The sequence below is a fragment of the Callorhinus ursinus genome, unplaced genomic scaffold, assembly GCF_003265705.2.
Source record: "Callorhinus ursinus isolate GAN/ISIS: 27379988/994484 unplaced genomic scaffold, GSC_fseal_2.0 scaffold23, whole genome shotgun sequence".
Lineage (NCBI taxonomy): Eukaryota > Metazoa > Chordata > Mammalia > Carnivora > Otariidae > Callorhinus > Callorhinus ursinus.
The window spans coordinates 20,242,254-20,262,422 of NW_027397085.1; the positions used below are offsets into that span (position 1 = coordinate 20,242,254).

The 20,169-nt window shown below is 35.8% G+C and overlaps 2 protein-coding genes and 1 pseudogene across 2 annotated transcripts in view; 1 reads left to right on the forward strand and 2 right to left on the reverse strand.

The window, feature by feature from the left end:
- The window catches only part of MTREX (Mtr4 exosome RNA helicase), a 113,619-nt gene that overhangs the window by 46,191 nt on the left and 47,259 nt on the right, over nt 1-20,169 (reverse strand). The window contains exons 17-18 of the mRNA XM_025892450.2: nt 11,873-12,045; nt 11,279-11,347 (exon numbers count right to left, since the gene is read on the reverse strand). Coding sequence (XP_025748235.1) covers nt 11,279-11,347; nt 11,873-12,045 — 242 coding nt within the window. The remainder of the gene's footprint in view (nt 1-11,278; nt 11,348-11,872; nt 12,046-20,169) is intronic.
- LOC141374901 (polyubiquitin-like) lies at nt 7,091-7,775 on the forward strand. Its single transcript, XM_073905487.1, has one exon. It carries the CDS (start codon nt 7,198-7,200, stop codon nt 7,666-7,668), a length of 471 nt encoding a protein of 156 aa, XP_073761588.1. The 5' UTR covers nt 7,091-7,197; the 3' UTR covers nt 7,669-7,775.
- Nucleotides 17,700-19,723, reverse strand: LOC141374853 (probable ATP-dependent RNA helicase DDX5 pseudogene; annotated as a pseudogene).

Below are 20,169 nucleotides of genomic sequence, written 5' to 3' on the forward strand. Positions count from 1 at the left end.
AGGAAAGTTATTTTGATTGAGGAGCGAACAAGTCGAAGAATTAACTGCTTGGTATCCCCTAGGCACAGTTACTGTTCAAAACTGAAAAACTTTCAAGAAATGACAAACTCATACCTATGATCTATTTCTGCACTAAACTACCAATCGCTTAACAAATACGTTTCCAAATACAAACCAAAAATACAACCATAATTATCTTAAATTACTGAATTCAAATTTCTGAATACATAAGCTCCATTCCTCAAAACCCAATTTTTTTCTCCACATACTTTTTTCCCCCCAAAATATGGTTATTTTTAAATGTTTCATCAAAACATTCTTCATTTTGGTATAGACACAAACCAAAGCTGAACATTTTTTTCAATTAAGTCTGTAGCTGCAAAGATTATGTATTTATGTAAAGCTTAGTCAATATAAAATGATTTTATAAAACAATGAGCTAAGAAGTTAGGACCCAACTGTTAATCTTCCAGGAGACAAAAGACTGTAAGGAGAATCAATGACTGTTATCTTTGCTTCCAGAGGGGAAAAAACCCTCTGTGTAAGATCCATTCCAGTTTGATGAATGAATTAACTCCAAAGTGTTAGGTGACGAGTATTTAAACAAAAATAATCTATGATTTATGAACAGTCTGTAATGTATCTAGATAATCTAAAACTGTCTTGTTGGGTTTAGTTCCAATTCTATAGATTTTATTTTTAAATTTAATATTCTTCCTCTGTAAGCTAAAACAATCAAAGAAGTGACCATTGGAACTCAAGTATATCTATGTAATCTTTCTTTGTAAAGTTGCCAAAATCACTCACATTACAGAGATATCCTTAAGTGTTACTATGGGAGCACACTTCAAAGACTCTGTATTGAGGCATTAAGTGGAAATTTGCTGTTAAAAATATTTCTTAAAGATTATAAAATAATTTGGGGCACCCACGTGGCTCAGTTGATGAAGCAACTGACTCTTGATTTTGGCTCAAGTCATGATTTCAGAGAGGGGCTCTGTGCTGAGCGTGAGGTCTGCTTAAGACTCTCTCTCCCTCTCCCTTTGTCCCTCCCCCTGCATGCATGCTTTCTCTCTATCAAAAAGAAAAAAAAAAAGATTGTAATATCGTTCTCACTGAACTACTTCTAAGCTCTACACTGTGGTAAAGGTGGATCAACAATGTCATCCTTCACATAAGAAAATAATTACTAAATGTTCTAGTTGGCTTAATGATTGTCTTAGTATAAATTCTTTAAATTTTTACACCTATGTCCTTATTTTTAACTTCCTAAACACATAATTGAACTTTTTTCCCTAACTTTTCATTCCTTTTAAAATGTGGCCAATTCCATACTATAAGTGGAAATTATCAGATTAAAATATAATTCTGATGAAAATTTCAAGTTCGTAGAATATAAAGAAACAATATAAAATAAATGTTGACAATCATATTTCTCTCTCTTTAAAATGCTTCAAATATCTTCTTCCTTAGTGTGTATTTTTCCTGTCTTTACACCAAACCCTATTAACCACAAAAATCTCTGTATTAGTATTCTCGCCTAGATTACAAAATCAATAAAAAAAGTATTTCATGTTTTTAGTGAACAAATGTAAGCAACTCAGTGGAGAAATAAGTTTCACCACCAATTTAAGCAGAAAAAAAAAAGTGAAATATGTTCTTCTCTATTCCCCATTTCATATTTGCCTAAAAGAATTCTCATCAGCTGGCACTACTTTTATACATGGATTAAGGACCAAGAGAGGTAAATCACTTAAAAACTTGTTCACTATGTATGTGTGTGCAAATGTAATTATAATTATGTTAGGTATAATTTTTCTCCCTTAAAAATATAAAACCTGAGATCAATTACCAGCATGACGGCATGGTAGTATATCACACACCCAGCTCCCTGGCAAACTTGAGAAAAGTTCTAAAAAACCAACCATGTGAAGTCTCTGGAAATGGTTCTAAGGGCACATAGCAAGTGAAGAAACATCTATTCAAGAAAGTCCACAAAATTCATTAGGAACAACGTTAAGTCTGATATCTAAACCAAGATCACTCCCACCTCATCTCTCCTAGCTCAGCAAGACAAAAACTGCAGACTAGTGAAGCCAAAAACACAGTAGGGCTCCCTCTCCCTGCAGCTCTTAGTTGGAGGGCAATCTTTCCAGAAGGCGTAGGATGGCAGCATTTCTTATCCTGCTCCCACTCACTAATGAGCAAAAGTTCTGGGCAAGTGAGGCTGAGAGGTGGGGACACCCTTCTTCTGCCCAGCCACCAATGGTTGGCCAGAGACTCTATCTTAGGTGTGGTACTGCTAAGAATACTGGGGCCTCAACTGCCCTTGTTTACCCTGCCTTTAAGGCATTGCTGTCATGCTGGGAGAGGCGAGCTATAAAGACCTGATGCTTAGGGCACCTAGGTCTCTCAGTTGGTTCAGAGTCCTACTCTTGATTTCAGCTCAGGTGATGATCTCAGGCTCCTGGGATTAAGCCCCATATGGGGCTCCCCACTCAGCAGGGGTCTGCTGGTCTCCCTCTTTCTCAGCTTCCCCCCAATACATGCTCTCTCTCTAAAATAAGTAAATAAAATCTTAAAAAATAAAAAAAAGCCTCCATGCTTCATGTAGTCCACAGGTCCTAAAGTGTCACTCAAAAGGAAGAAGGTTATGAGTGGGGGTGGAACAGACTTCACTCATTCGAGCTAATGACTAAACTAATAAACAAGCAAATAACAATGTACCTGTGTGAGGGGAGGGAAGGAGGGACCAGTACCAAGAGTGCCACAATATATTATTTAAAATGTCCAATTTCAAAGAAAAAATTATAAGACATTAACAGAAAAGTATGATTCCAGACCTAAGTACCAGAAAAAAGCAGATAACAGAAGAAAATGCCTGTGAGAGTGACCAGATACTGGATTAAACAAAGACTTAAATGAAGCCAGCATAAATATTTTCAAACTAAGGGAATCATAATTAAAGAAGTAAAGGAAGGTAAAATAACAATGTCATATCAAATAGAGAATAGCAATAAAGAGACAGATGTGATAAAAACCACCAAAAACGAAATTCTTGAATTCATAAGTACAAGTACACCTGAAATGAAAGAAATCACTAGAGGGGCTCAAGAGATCTGAAGTAGCAGAAGAAAGCAGCAGCACATCCGTACATAGCCTGATAGATTACATAACCCAAAAAAACGGGGAATAAAAAAGGAGAAAATGAACAGAACCTCAGACAAATGTAGCATACCAATAAGTACAATAATATACCCATAATGTGAGTACCAGGAGAAGACAGAAAGAGATGAAAAAATATCTGATGAAATAATGGCTGAAAATGTCCCAAATTAACTGAAAAATATTAATCTACATACTCGGGAAATTCAATGGACTCCAAGTAAAATAAATATAAAGAGATGAGCAGAGACACATCATAATAAAAATGCAGAAAGCCAAAACAAAGGAGAGAATCTTGAAATCAGCAAGAGGGGGAAAAAAAAAAAAAAGACTCCTCTCTTATAGGGGACCACAGTAAGATTAACAGCAGAAACTTCTCAGCAAAAACAATGGAGACCAGAAGGCATGTTCACAGAAAAACACTTGTTAACCAAGAATCTATAAATCCACCAAAGTTATCTTTCAAAAACAGAGAATTTGTTGCTAGCAGAACCCACTTTATAAAAAATATGAGAAATTCTTGAGGCTGAAAGCAAGTGATACTAGACATTAATCTGAATCTACATGAATAAACAGAGCACTGGTAAAGGTAATTATGTAACTAAAAAGACAGTATAAAAATTATTTTTTTCTACTAAATGATTTAAAAATGAAATAATACATATATATTGAATTGTTAAGTCTGCAACATATAGGAATGTAATATATTTTCCAATAATGGCACAAAGGAGGTGGGTAGGAGCAAAGTTGAACTGAGCTAAGGCAAAAACTCCAGATGGTAACTTGAATCCATAGGATCCAATAAAATAAACCAGAAATGATAAATAATGAGATTAATATAACAAGAGCTATAAATACTTGCTCTTTCTTCTCTAAGCTTCTTTATAAATCATAAAATCATATTAAGTTATAATTATAGCATGTATTGTTGGGTTTGTAACATTTATAGATTATATCACAAAAAGAGGGAAAATGGAACAAATGTATATGGGAATAATGTCTCTACGTCTCATTGGAATTCAGTATAAATCTGAAACTTATTCTGTTAAGTTAACATGGAAATACAGGATATGAGAGGCCCTAACAACCACTAAGGAAGTAAAAAAAAATTGAGATGTAGAGAAATAAAACATAAAAAGTAGAGAAAGAAATCATTAAAATAAAATGAAAAAAAAAAGCTGAAATGTTATGTTAGAACATAAGCACTTAATGCAAAAGAAAGCAGTAAAGGAGGACTAGAAAAACAAAATGAAACTACAGAACAAAAAGCACAATGGCAGCCACAAATTCAATATCAATAACACTAAATGTGAATAGATTAACCAGCTGATTAAGGAACCATAACAAGAGGCAGAGATTTTTCAGACTGAATAAAAAAAGATCCAACTAGTCTTCAATACCTTACTTTAATGCATAGAACAAATAGACAAAAGATCTGCAAGAAAAGAAACAGAAGACTTGAACACCATAAATGAACCAGACCTAACAGACATCTATAGACTATCTCACCCAAAACAGAATATACATTCTTCTCAACTACATATAAACATTCTGCAGGATAGACCATATGTTAGGCCATTAAACAAATTTCCATAAATTCAAAAGGACTGGAATAATGCCAATTATTTCTCAAACAAGAAAGGAATGACATTAGAAATCAAAAACAGACAGAAATTTGGGAATTTCACGAATATATGGAAATTAACGCACTCCTAAATAGCTAGGGGGTCAAAGAAGAAATCAAAAGAGAAATTAGAAAATACTTGGAAGTAAATGAAAATGAATTAAAACATACCAAAACTTATGGGATGCAGATAAACTATCATCCTGGAGGGGAATTTACAGGCATAAATGCCTATATTAAACTGGAAGAGAGATCTCAAATTAATAACCTGACCTCTTACCTTAAGACAATAAAAAAAGAACAGAAAACTAAAACTGAAGCTAGCAGATATAAGGATTAACAAAAATGCAGCAGAAATTAATGAAATTGAAAAATAGAAAAATCAATGAAACCAAAAGCTCGTTCTTTGAGATCAACAAAATTGACATTTAGCTAGATGAAAGATTCAAATTATTAGAATGAGAAATGAAGGAGGGGACATTACTAACCACCTTCTGGAAATAAAAAGGATTATAAATTAATATCATGAACAATTATATACAAGTAAATTAGGTAACTTAGATGAAATGGACTAATTTCTAAGAAAGCAAATCATTGAAACTGACCCAAGAAGAAATAAACAATCTGAACAGACCCTATAAAACTGACTTAATAATCATAAACTACACTCAAAGAAAAGCCCAGGCTCAGGTGTTCTCACTGCCGAAGTCTTCCAATTAAAAAAAAATTAATACCATTTCTTCAAAAACTTGTCAAAAAAACAGAAAAAAGGGGAACACTTCCAAATTCAATATGAGGCCAGCACTAACCTGTTAACCAAACCCAGACAAAAACATCCGAAGAAAACTATAGACTGGTATCTCCTATGAATGTAGATGCAAAAGTCTTCTGCAACATACTAGCAAAATGAATCCAGCAACAAATAAAATGAATAATGCAGCATGACCAAGTGGGATTTATCCAGGAATCCAAAGTTGATTTAACATTTAAAAATCAATTAACCTAATATAGCACATCAGAATAAATACCAAATGGAATTAAAAACTACATGATCATCTGAATAGGTACATTAAAAGCATTTGACAAAATACAATAATCTTTCGTAACAAAAACACTCAACAAATTATGAATAGAAAGAAACTTCCTCAACTTGGTAAAGGACACTTAAAAACCCAGAGCTAACATCATTCATAATGGATAAACACTGGATGTTTCCCCCCTAAATTCGGAAAAAGACTAGGATATCTGCTCTCATTACCTCTATTAACATTGTACTTGAGGTTTTAGCCATAACAAGTAGGCAAAAAAAGAACTAAAATGCAGCCACATTGAAAAGGGAGAAAACCATCTCTATTTGTGATACAACATGGCCTTGTATACAGAAAAAAAGTATAAAATTTATACTTGAAAAACAATAAATTACCAAATAAGAATATCGAAATAAGGGGCGCCTGGGTGGCTCAGCCGGTTAAGCAACCGACTCTTGATTTCAGCGAGGGTCATGAATGATCTCAGGGTTGTGAAATGGAGCCCCATGTCCAGCTCCTCGCTCAGCGGGGAGTATGCTCTGCCTCCCACCCCAAGCTTGCACGCGCTCTCACACTTGGCTGGCTCAGTTGGTTAGGTGACTGCCTTCGGCTCGGGTCATGATCCTGGAGTCCCAGGATTGAGTCCTGCATCAGGCTCCCTGCTCGGCGGGGAGTCTGCCTCTCCCTCTGACCCGCCCCCCCCATGTGCTCTCTCTCTCATTCTCTCTCAAATAAATAAAATCTTAAAAAAAAATAAATCTTTAAAAAAAAAGTCTGTAAATATGAGGGAAAACTTGCTGTGTTCATGACTGAAAGACTCAATTATGTTAAGACAGCAATATTCAAGCTGATACACAGATTCAGTGTAAGCCCTCTCAGAATCCCAGCTGACTTCTTCGTAAAAACTGACAAGCAGATAATCAAATTCATATGAAACTGTAAGGATCCCAGAATAGCCAAAACAATCTTGAAAAGAAGAACAAAGCTGGAGAACTCATAAATCTATTTTTTTTTAAACTTAATTACAAAGATATGGTAAATGAAGACCATATGGTACTGGCACTGGGATGGACACAGAGGTGAACGGAACTGAGAGTCTAGAAATAAAGGCTATGATCTTCTGAGTTTTGATGAGGATGACATGATCATTTAATGAGGGAAGAGTTTTCCAATAACCAGGGCTAGGACAAGAATGAAGCTGGACCCTTACCTTATACCACATACAAAAATTAACTGGAAATGGATCAGGGACCTAAATATAATAGGTAAAACTATAAAACTCTTAGAAGAGTGGCTGGCATTGTCGGGTGTCGGTGTCTTGGCATCTGGGTAACTCGACATGATTGCATCCAGTGTCCTTGCATTCGCTAACAGGTCAAAATGCAGATCTTCGTGAAGACCCTGACCGGCAAGACCATCAACCTAGAGGTAGAGCCTAGTGACACCATCAAAAATGTGAAGGCCAAGATCCAAGATAAAGAGGGCATCCCCCCTGACCAGCAGAGGCTCATTTTTGCAGGCAAGCAGCTGGAAGATGGCCACACTGGCCACACTCTTTCTGATTATAACATCCAGAAAGAGTCGACCCTGCACCTGGTTCTGCGCCTGAGGGGTGGCATGCAGATCTTCATGAAGACCCTAACTGGGAAGACCATCACCCTGGAGGTGGAGCCCAGTGATACCATTGAAAACGTGAAGGTGAAGATCCAAGATAAAGAGGGCATCCCCCCTGACCAGCAGAGGCTTATCTTTGCTGGCAAGCAGCTGGAAGATGGCCGCACTCTTTCTGATTACAATATCCAGAAAGAGTCAACTCTCCACCTGGTTCTCCGTCTGAGGGGTGGCTGTTAATTCTTCAGTCTTGAATTCATAGTGCCCAATGATGGCATTGCTCTGCACTATAGCCATTTGCCCCAATTTAAGTTTAGAAATTACCAGTTTCAGTAATAACTGAATCACTGGTTTTCTCAACTGCTGTTCAAAATGTTAATGAAAGTTTTGTTGCATGGTAGCATGAAAAAAAAAAAAACTCTCAGAAGAAAACACAGAGGTAAATCTTCATGAGCTTGATGTTGGCAGTAATTTTTATATATGACATCAAAACCGTAAGTAACAAGGAAACAAAAAGATTTAATTTGGATTACATCAAAATTAAAAACTTGTGCTTCAAAGGACACTATCAAGAAAGTAAAGATAATCCACAAAATGGGAGATAAATATCTGGAAATCAAATATCATAAAGAACTCATATAACTTAGTAATAAAATGACAACTCAATTTGAATGTGGGTGGGCAAAAGAGCTGAAAACATTTCTCCAAAGAATATACAAATGGCCAATAAGCACATAAAAAGATCCTTGGCAATATTAGTCATCAGGGAAATACAAATCAAGACCACAATGAGATACCACTATATACTGAGTGTAATCAAAAAGTCAGATATTAAGTGTTGGTGAGGATGTGAAGAAATAAAAACTATCATACATTGTTAATGAGAATGTGAAATGGTGCAGCCACTTTAGAAAACAACCTGGCAGTTCTTTAAATGGTTGTACGGTATCCACAGGATCCAGCAATTTCACTCCCAAGAGAAATGAAAACTATGTCCACATAAAAACTCAGACATCGATGTTTATAGGGGCATTATTCATAATAGCCCAGAGGTAGAAACAATCCAAATGTCTATCAACTCATGAATGGATAAACAAAATGTCATGTATCTGTACAATGGAATGCTATTCAATCACAAAAACGAACAAAGTGCTAATACACACTACAACATGCTTAAACTCTGGAAACATGCTAAGAAGCCAGTCGCAAAACACCGTATCACGATTCGATTTTATGAAATCTTCAGAACAGGCAATCTATAGAGAGTAGATTAGTAGCTGTTCAGGATTGAGGGTATGGGAGCACAGGGTGGGAATGACAAAAGTTTCCTTTTCCTTTTGAGAGGATAAAAATATTCTAAAATCGATTGTGGTGATGGTGAATTTACTAAAAGTCACTGAGTAAACAGTACAGTATATAAATAATATCTCAGTAAAACTGTTGAAAAAACAAACATATAAGTAATGTAAAACCAGTGAAAGAAATCTATAGCACTTCAGTACCCTACAAGTAAAAATATTCTGCCCTAGCAATATTCTCTTAGATATAGACAAGTTATGGAATGAGTAAACTGGCAAAGGCTTTTCCACCATGGGTTATATAAGTATGAATGGAACCACAACATTTAGCATTTACCGCCACACTTTTCACTGTACACGAAAAACAGAACTAAGAAAATATAAAAGCCTGTAAGTCATATCTGAGTTCTAGTCAGGCTCAAATGAATAATACCCATGCAATCTTCGTCAAGGTTAAAATTCCAAGCTTTACTTCACTGTATATTTAAAATAAGGTGGGGGGGGACACAGAATGAGAGGCAAACTTTATCCAGTTTAATACTATTGGCTCAATACAGCCAACTTTTCACATATCTAAGTTTGAAATCTTATCATCACTAAAGCTTCCCCCAACTTCCCACACAAGACTGCCCATTCTAGTTCCTCGGTATCCTCCATCTGAACCCTTATTCTTTACCACCTTCCTTCTGACTCACCCAAAAAGAGTTAAGTCTCCTTAACTGACAAACTTGTATCTACTATGCTATCTCTTTCAATATCCTTCAAACACTGTCAGTACAGTAACTTCTGATCAGATCAATCCCTTCCTCAAAAATAAACAGATTAAAAAAGCAAACAACCAAACTAAACCCAAGCAAACCAATCAACCAACCAACTAATCAAACACCTACCAGTGCTTTCACATGTTTAGATACCTAGACTGAATATACTCAAATCTGTATTTTAACCATTTTCTGTGATTAACTTCAATATTTCTAAAAGATTTCACTTTTTACCTGAAATGTTCTGGGCCTGCTGCATATCGCTGCTCCTCCAGCAGTAAATTTCCATCAAATGAATGCTACTCATTCTCCAAGGTTCCTTTAAAAATTTTAAATTATCTTCCTAATTAGATGCCATCTCTAATAGCTCAGACATAACTTCTTCCTCCTCTGTGCTCCAAATGTACTTTACTTGTATCTTTACTGAAGTATTTATACTATTCTGCCTTTTATTTTCATTATCTGCTTTCTGCTATTCATCAAATGAGTAAGCACAGAGATTTTGTGTCTGTGGTTAATGAATGCTTATAAAATTGGGATCAAATGAGATAACAAGTGTGACAATACTTAAAGAACAAATCTTATATATAATTACTAATGAAGATGGTAATGTATCAAAATAGTAATAACAAACTAAATATCCTTAAGAAGTTCCTCAGTGGGATTAATCACAGATCATTCACCAAAATAGCCATCACAAACCTAAGAAATTTTATTTATCTGAGAGAGAGAGCACGAGCAGGAGAGGGGCAGAGAGAGAGAGGGAAGCAGAATCCCCACTGAGCAAGGTGCCTGATGTGGGGCTTAAACCCAGGACCCTGAGATCATGACCTGAGCTAAAGGCTGATGCTGAACCGAATGTACCACCCGGGTGCCCCCAAACCTATGAACTTGTTTTTCCCAACAAATGACTTCATTATCTCTAAATTCATTTACGTATTTCAGGAGTAACTTCCAATCCCAAAGCTTAATTCCTACTTGCTCTATACCCAGGTGGAACAAAGTTAATGACAACAAAATCATGACATGGTTAACCTTATGAGAATGCAGCTATCTTATGCAAACTATTTTTTTTTTTTAAGGTTGCTCCACACCCAGCGTGGAGCCCAGTGTGGGGCCTGAACTCACAACCAAGATCAAGACCTGAGCTGAGATCAAGAATGAGATGCCCAACGTACTGAGCCATCCAGGTGCTCTGCAAACTATTCATTTTTAAAGATAAAGAAAAATATACGTGGAGATACAAAATGCTGCCTGAGGTCACATACTGGGAGACAAAGAAAATGTAACAGGGTGGCTAACTTAATTTCAAGATAGTCGCTCATCTAACACAGTAACAAAATCTTCCTTAATTTTACACATAATCTTTTCAAAATATTTATATAAATAATGACAAAAGCCAACTTTATTATTGTTTTCCCTCAGAATAAGTAAAACCTAACTAGTTCTAATACCTTTTCTTCAACTATTATATACCTAAATCAAAATTCTAGTTTTCCCTATCAGAAACTAATTCTTTCTAATATTCAATTTAAAGAGTAAAATTATAAAAAGTACTGATGAATTCAGAGAAGACATGTAAACTGTCATGAAATTAAAATCTGTTGTTTGGAAAATAACAGCACTTTGAAGACAAAATTTAAGATTATTCAAAAATGTAATTCTTTATGGCAGAATTTATTATAGCTTCTCTTAATGTAACGCTATTTCTACTTTGATCAATTTCATGAGTCTGAAAAAACTCTTTACTAGAACTTTGTATATGATTCTACCTTAAGGGCAATAGTTTACCTTAACATTTGACTTCTTTGAAAAATTTACCACTACTCCCCAGCCAAAATCATCTCCTTCATTCTTTACCTAAAAAGAAAGGGAAGCAAGTAAATAAAAACATTTATGTTCAAAAAGCAATTTTATAGACTTCCTTGCCCACATTATAGTTTTCCTGGTAAAATATTTTTTGAAAGATCAGTTAAACTTAAGGAAAAAGATACTAACCCCAAAGAAAAAAATCACCACCAAATATCATAGGCCTCTAAAACAGCAAGAATAGGAATATCTCCGTTGGCAAACAAATTTCTAAAATGATATGATGTATTTGTTCTGAGACTATATGAAATTTTTAATATTTTATAGCTAATGAATTCATCCAAGACTTAAAACTGCACACAAAACTGCTTCTATTTTTTTATTTCATAACGGGAGATATTTTATATGTCAATTCCAAAAGTGTCTCCTTCGATTTATATCCCCCAAAATGAAAATTAGTGGAGATTAAAAGACCTTAACACAGGATCCCACCCCCAATCAATTCCACGTGAACAGTGTAAAACAATATAATTATTATAGAACAACAATTAGCATCTTTACCCAAAAATGACATACCTTTACCAAACGACCTGGCTGTAGAAATGGTAAGCAATACTTTGGTTTATGAATGTATTCTTCAATTTCTTTACCCAGTTTGGCAAGCTGCTGTCTAATCTTATAATAGATAATGACACTTTCCTCATTTGGTATTACTATTTTATTATACTGTTCTTCTGAGTTCTTTACCTCTGTAAATAAAACACAAGTAAAATATTAAAAAAATACTTTATGTAAAATTATACAAAGATACATCTGTTTTCCTACTACAAATGTAGGAAACAAAGTCAGCTTGCATAGATTAGAAATTTTGTGGAAAAACTTCAGAGAGAAGTGCACATCATGCTGAGTCTTTTCTTTCTACATTAAGGTTCTACATTAACGTCCCCCAACTCACTAATTGTGAATCCTCAAATTGAGTCTGAATTGGCAATGATCGTATTTGGTGAGTTGTTTCTCTCCTATAGACATGGGAGAAGATATTAACTAATTAAGAATTCTAGGCCTACATTGCTCAACACAGCACTGTCCTATAAAACTCTGTTAACGGTAGAAATGTGCTAGGTCAGCTTTTTTTCAATATACTACCAGCAGACACCAGCCATATGTGGCTATTTAAATTAAAATTAATGAAAATTAAATACTTAGCTCCTCAATAGCACTAGCACAATTTCAAATATTCAACTGTCAGTAACTCAACTGGTTACTGACTTCTGGACTTGAATAGCACAGGTACAGAACATTTCTACCACTGCAGAAAGTCCCTTCAGACAGAACTCATTTGGACCTTTAATATGTTGCTTTAAATTTCATCAAGAATCCAGTTTGCTACTGTCATGAGACCTCCACCACCATCAGGGTCTAGGTCCCTAAAACTGAGAACAGGCAATTCAACTACAGTTCTTTCTCTACTCAGTCAATAGCCAAAACATAGGCTCTTTTCCCCAATTTTTCTCTTAGCTCATCTAACCATCTATGATAGCATTTCCTGCTCAAATTCTTGCTGACCTCCCTTCCTCACTCATTTCATTACGCCTCCATCCCATTGTGAACAAACACTATTTCAACTGGAGTAAAATACACAAAACATAAAACTCACCATTAATATATTTAGTACATTCACAACATATGCAACTATCACCATCACATAGTTCTAAAATATTTTCATTGCTCCAAAAGGAAACTCCATATCCACTGAGCAAACACTCATTTCTTCCTTCCCTCAGCCCCTGACAACCCTTCTGTGTACTTTCTATCTGTAAGGATTTATCTACTCGAGGTATTTCATATATATATATGCAATCACAGTATACCAAGGCCTTTTGTTTGGCTTCCTACACTGAGCATGTTTTCAGGGTTCATCCATGTGGACAGCAGCATAGCATGTATCACTACTTCACTCCTTTTTATGGCTGATTATTTCACTATTTGGGTATACCATTTTAGTGATCTGTTTACCAGGTGATGGACTTTGAATTATTTCCACCTTTCAGCTACTGTGAATAGTGTTTTTATGAACACTGATGCACATGTTTTTGTTTGAAAGTATTTTTCTTTTTTTGGTTATAGATCTAGGAATGGAAACATTGAGCATCTTTTTCAAGTGCTTGTTTGTTGGCTAATAGTTTATCTTCTTTGGAGAAATCTATTCAAATACTTTGTCCATTTAAAAATTAGACTATTTGTTTTTTAATTATAAGAGTTCTTTCCATATTCTGGAAACTAGACCCGTATCAGATATGTGTTTTGCAAATTATTTTCTCCCATTCTTTGGGCTTTCTTTTACTTTCTGTTGGTATCTACTGAGGTACAAAAGTTTTCAATTTTGATTAAATCAAATTTTTCTTCTGTTGCTTGTGCTTTTAGTGTCTTATTTAAGAAACTACTGCCAAATCCAAGGTTATAGGGATTTGTATGTATGGTTTCTTCCAGGAGTTTTATGGTTTCAGCTCTTATATTTAGGACTTTCATTCAATTTCAATTAATTTTAATATATGGTAAGGATCCGATTTCATTCTTTCACATATGGCTATCCCACTGCCCCAAGAGCATGTGTTGAAAATCAAGTGACCACAGGTGTATGGGTTTACTTCTAGACTCTCAATTCTATTCCATTGATCAAACGCCTCTATTAAATCTGTTTGTTTTTTTATCCACAAAATTAAGATAACAAAAATACCCATACTCCCTAAGACTATAGAGATTAACTGACAGAAGATATGGAAAATACTTAGCCAGGAGTATAGGACAGAGTAAACATTCAGGGAGGATATAACAACTGTTTTATTATTATTTTTATTATCTTCAACATTCTCATAGACTGCTCCCTCAAACTTCTGGTCTTTTGCATTCCCTCAGGCATAATACATCATCTTGATTATTTTTAAATGAACTGCAAATCTTCTTATAGAAAATGAAATCCATTCACTGAAGACGAGAAAGCTATTCTTAACACATATTATGGCAACAGACATTATCAAAAAGAGAAACAATTAGAAAACTATAAAAGAATATTGGACAGACTAAAGTCAGTAAGAAGTTTTGAAATAAAAACTGCACAGAAATATTAATACTGCTGCCCCATCTAAATTACAGAGTAACACGGTTTGCAGGAATCAGTGAAACAATAAGCACTGACGGGAGGAGTTTAGGGAGACTATAAACAACTGTTTGGATGCTTAAATACTGCTCCCCATCCTCTATTCCAAATCACTTCTGCGCTCAGACCATTTTACTAATGAGTCAAAAGTCTGAGACATTTTAAGAAGTCACATGTATTTTATATCTAGGATTCTAACTACAGCTCTATAAAACTGCAGAAAGTGTAGTTAATCAAATAGTAGAGGAACCTGAGTATAAGAAGCTGGCTTCACTGCAGTGTAGACCACAGGAAAGTCTCAATATCTTAGGAAACAGCATGTGAGAGATACTCCAATAAACTCTTAATAGAGTTTGCAAACAATTTCCTCTTTTTGAGGGACAGGAGAGGTGGTGGTTCCAAAGATATATTAATATTAATATCATATAATATGTGCACAGATACAGACCTGGGAGTGATGAGAAAATGGACTGCTATTCCCAGTACTGAGCAAATTTTCTAACAGGTTGAAGTTTAAATGGCTTTACTGATCTACGGCAATACTATCAGTAGTTAAAACAAGTACTCAATGACCATTTAACATAAATTATCTCATTTAATTTTCATGAACTGGATGAACTAGTTATTATCCCAGCAGTTTAGATGAGCAAACTAAAGCTCATATAGTCTTGAATCAAACCCATGTTTAACTTCACAGCTCTTGCTATTAACCATGGCATTACCTTTAATGACACTAACAAAAGATTAAAATTAACTTTGCATTTTTCCTTTCAGTATAGAAACAGTGAAATCCTCTAAGTTTTACTCTATAGCTCACTGAAAAATCTAAAAAATGAAAAACATCTCATGTATGCCAGCCATCTAAGTTTGTTACAAAACATAAAGCACTGTAAGTTATAAAATAAAGATTAATTCTATACTTCCAAAGACAACAGTCTACATTTTAATTGGGATATACTAATGTGAAAATAATACCAGCTCTCTTGAGAAAGTTCTAGCAGTATCAACAGCAAAAAGAATGAAACCCTTACTAATAATAACTAAAAATGAGAATAAACTGCATTCAATATGTATTCTACATTTTTAAAGCATAGTGGATAGCCTTTATCACCTCTAACCATTTCCTTCTACACTATTATGACTCTTTGGTCATACCACTCAGTCCTGCAAATTGTAGTAAAGGTGGTGCAATTCCGTCATCAATTCTTTCATCATTTTTTTTAAAAGATTTTATTCACTTATTTGAGAGAGAGACACAGCGAGAGAGGGAACACAAGCAGGGGGAGTGGGAGAGGGAGAAGCAGGCTTCCTGCTGAGCAGGGAGCCCGATGCGGGGCTCGATCCCAGGACCCTGGGATCATGACCTGAGCCGAAGGCAGACTGCACCACCCAGGCACCCCGCTCTTTCATCATTTAAATATCTACCTTTCCCCATTAAAATGCCTGTTCTACACTTGACATTTCATTTTTTTATTTATGAGCTTCAAAAGGTCTTTGCCCTTTAAAAACATAGGTAAGGAAAGCAGGGATAATTCAAGCAGAAGAATAAGAAAGTATATAACAGCAGTACCAGGAAGTGCAGATTATATTATTCACAATTCCTTTAAAAGCTAAGTCAGTCAGAGCCACCCTGAGTATACAGCAGCAGCTGGGGACTGGAGAGACAGAGGACAGGGGAGTGGAAAATGATGGTAATGTTTAAGTTCAGAATAGGTAGCAGAGTGTTTTTCAAAGTCATATTTAAGAATTTGAGTACAGTGAGAAGTCATAAAAAAATGGTTTAAATAAATGGGAAAATACTTATTTCTCGCTCTATCCCCAACCATATCTGGGATATTTTCTATGGAATTAAAGAAGAAGAATATAAAGTGAAGTTTAAACAGTTATTGGTTGTTAGAATACACTATTTTTACAAAGAAGAAAAAGAATCAAAGGTTGGTACACCCATGTGCATTGTATTTCTCTTATTCAGCCACAAAACCAGTCTAACTGCTGGCTGTGTGTGTAATTACCCTAGTCATGCATGACCCAGTGCTAACTGCTTAGTAGCAATATTGTAAGTTTAAATCTTTTATTTAAAGTATTAAGCTGATTTGGGGTGCCCGGGTGGCTCAGTCAGTTAAGCATCCGACCCTTGGTTTGGGCTCAGGTCATTATCTCAGGGTTGTGGGTCTAGCCCCGCATTGGGCTCTGCACTTAGTGTGGAGTCTGCTTGTCCCTCGCCTCTGCTTCTCCCCCGCTCTCTATCTCAAATAAATAAATATAAATAAAATCTTAAAAAAATATTAAGCTGGCTTATAACCTTGTGTTTCAATGACAGCATCTGAAATTTCGACATGAGGTAAAATTAACAAATTTCCTTTTTACTATTAATCTGATTAAAATACTTTAATTCACACCCAAATCCACAATGCACTTAAATCTTGTTGATACTGTTTTTTTATTCTATTATTATATATAATTTTTTTTTTTTTTTTTTTTGCAGGAGAAAGAGATTTCTAGCCCCTTAAAAAATATGGTTCCCTGGGTCGCCTGTGTGGTGCAGTCAGTGAAGTGTCCAACTCTTGGTTTCAGCTCAGGTTGTGATCTCATGGTCATGGGACTGAGCCCTACAATGGACTCCACGCTCATTGTGGACTCTGCTTGAGATTCTCTCTTACTCTCCTTCTGCCCCTCCCCTGTGCTTGTGTGCTCGCTCGCTCTCTCTCTCTTGGAAATTAAATAATAAATAAATAAATAAATAAATAAATAATAATAATAATAATAAATAAATAAATAATACGGTTCCTTGACAGAAGAATCATTTCTTTCTCTTTCCTAAGGCCATAGGTATTCACCAAGACAAATGGCATCAAACACTATACAAGAAAATAATAAAGGTAATCTGAAATTACACATTTGCCATTAATTTTATAAGGTATATCTGACTTAACTTCCCTAGGCCTTTATTTTTTATTATTTTTTTCAGTCTTCACCTATTATTTATTGGAAGGCCATGTGTTACCTTCATTTATTGTATTTCAAATCACCATACTTTTACTTTTGTGAAAAGACTGCCTGCATTTTCTAGTACAAAAAAGAGCCTAAAAATTACTTCAGGAACGGAGAGAAATATCCAACTTAAATAATGAAGAAGTACACCATAATTACTGCTGCACTGCAGACATTTTTGCATTTCCCATGTTTCTTAAATATCCTAATAACTTACAATATAAAAAGCAGTTATGAAAAATAGACATTTACTTCTCAAGTCTGAGAATAACCTGTTGGCACTGGATAACCAATCATAGGCAGAGCTGCAGTAGCAAGATATGCATATGCCTGTTGGTTCATACCCTTGTGCATCTTTGGACATTACTTCCACATTGCTGAGTGCTATCATAACCATTCTGTTAAGTGCCTGTTGGATTACCAGTCCTAAAAGTGGTCTCCAGACCAGCAGACACAAAATTACTTCCAAAGCTCTGACTGGTGTAAACTGCAGCACAGCAAATAGCATTCTGAGTTTTTCCCCCCAAATCTCTCTTAAGCAGACTAGAGTAACTTCTGTCATAATTTTCCGTTTCTAAAGGTATTAAATCCAGCCCTTTTGCCCAAAGAGTATCTGTCCCAATGGTCATCCTTCAAGCCTCCTCCACCCCTGAACAACCTGAACCTCTGTCTTTGGGGAAACTGAATCAACTTGGGATTAACTGCTCTTGATTAGTTTCATGAAACACAGATAAGATTGCTCACTTGTTTTAGTTATTAGGTGTAAAGAAAGTGTATGCTGTGCCTGTTTTGATACGGTAAGCAGCTCTTCCAATTCGATGAATATAATCCTCTGAGGAGTTAGGGTAGTCATAACTGATGACAAATTCTACATCTTCCACTTCTAGCCCTTGAGGCCACATCTGTAGCAATCAGAATAGATTATCCATTTATGAATTCATTTAGAACCCAGTCACACTCCTGGCTGACCCATGTCAGCATGAATACCGATGGTGGGCCACCCATCTCTCATTTTTCTAGTAAGCTCATCACATCTTTTTTTGGTTTCAACAAAAACAATGGTTTTATTCTACTCTTCACTCATGATCTCCTCCATTAGATAAGTTTTTCATCTTTTTCTACATCATGACACATATCCACAATCTGAAGAATGTTGTGGTTTGCACTCAGTTCTAGTGCACCAATGTTTCTATGAATGTAGTCTTTAAGGAAATCTTCATCAAGCTGTCTGTCTTCTTTTGGCCAAGTTGCACTCCGCATTAGAGTTTGCCTATCAGGTCTTATGGGACCCACAATCTTCCTTGTTTGGTTCGAAGCCCCTATCAAGCATTCTATCTACTTTATTAAGGACAGGTAGATGGTTCTCAGATTGGTTTTCCCACACTCTAAAAAGTCAATCAGTCTTCCAGGTGTTATAATACAGATTTCCACCTCTCTCAAATCACAAATTTGTGATCCCTTGAGAATACCACCATAGATGCAAGTGGACCTCTAGCAACATACTCTTTAGTATTCAGCAGCTACTTGCTGTACCTGTTGGGCCAGTTCCCAAGTTGGTGCCAGCACCAAGCAAATAGGCCCATCACCTTTCTCTAGGAATGGCTGATGACTGACGTGGATGACAGCAGGCAGCAAATACGACAGCGTTTTCCTCGATCCAGTCTGTGCTACTCCAACCATATCCAATCCATTTAGAGGAATGGCCATCCCTGAGCTTGAGTAACAGTAGGTTCAGTAAAATTCTGTCTTGCAGTCACATCCATTACATTTGCAGGGAAGTCTGCTTCATAAAGAGTCAGACCTAGCTTTGGCCAGTTGTGACCTCTAACTGTAATTTCCTTAGTCCTTCTGTATGTCTCCATCTCTTGTGCTGTGCATCTAGCCAAACCAAGCTGTTCTTGATAAAAATTCTTCTCAAATTTGGGCAGCTCATCAAGATTCCATTTCTTTTTTACTAGATTTTCCCCCAGAGTATCCAAACTGCTTTCCAGATAGGGGTCCTGCTCTATTTCCCCCAAATCGAGGTGCACCAAAGTTGTGGGCTTTTACAAGATGATACTGCTCCTTGTTCACTGCCTGGTGACAAAATATTGTTTTACAGTGATACGCATCTTTTAAGTTGGTATTTGGAAAAGTTATTATCTCAGTGTCTCTGGTTGAGGACATGGAATGGTATCACCCAAAGCCAGATTTGCTCCGTGGTCAGCAACTGGGGCAGCTGAGGACAGGACACAGGAAGTATATGGGGTTCAATCTTCCAGTTATTTGCCAATGATTGGTTCCTACATGGCTGAGAAGGTATAATCAGAATATGAAGGGGGAAGCCATAGCATTTAGCAATGAGTGGTGTGGGAAATCAAGGAGGAGGGAGTCCTAGGCCTTTAAGAAAAAAAAAAATCTGTAAAATGATGCCAAAGCTCCTTCCAACTCTATAGTTTGTAATGAAGAAGCCTCTCTTAAGACCTGAGAAATTAATGTAAGAGGAAATAACTATGATCTATCATCCAGGTAAGGGTAAAGAAAAAGCAAAAAAATTTAACACACTTGGATGTTCCAAGCCTTTTTCTTTTGAGGCAATTATAATTCATTTACTTTTAGTTACATAAAAATTGAGTTGAGTGTACTAACACTTGTGATAGAAAAGTATCTCAAATTTGCCTTTATTGTTAAATAAATCATAACACATTTATAAAAATCATACTTTCAAAGGATACTTCAGATTAAA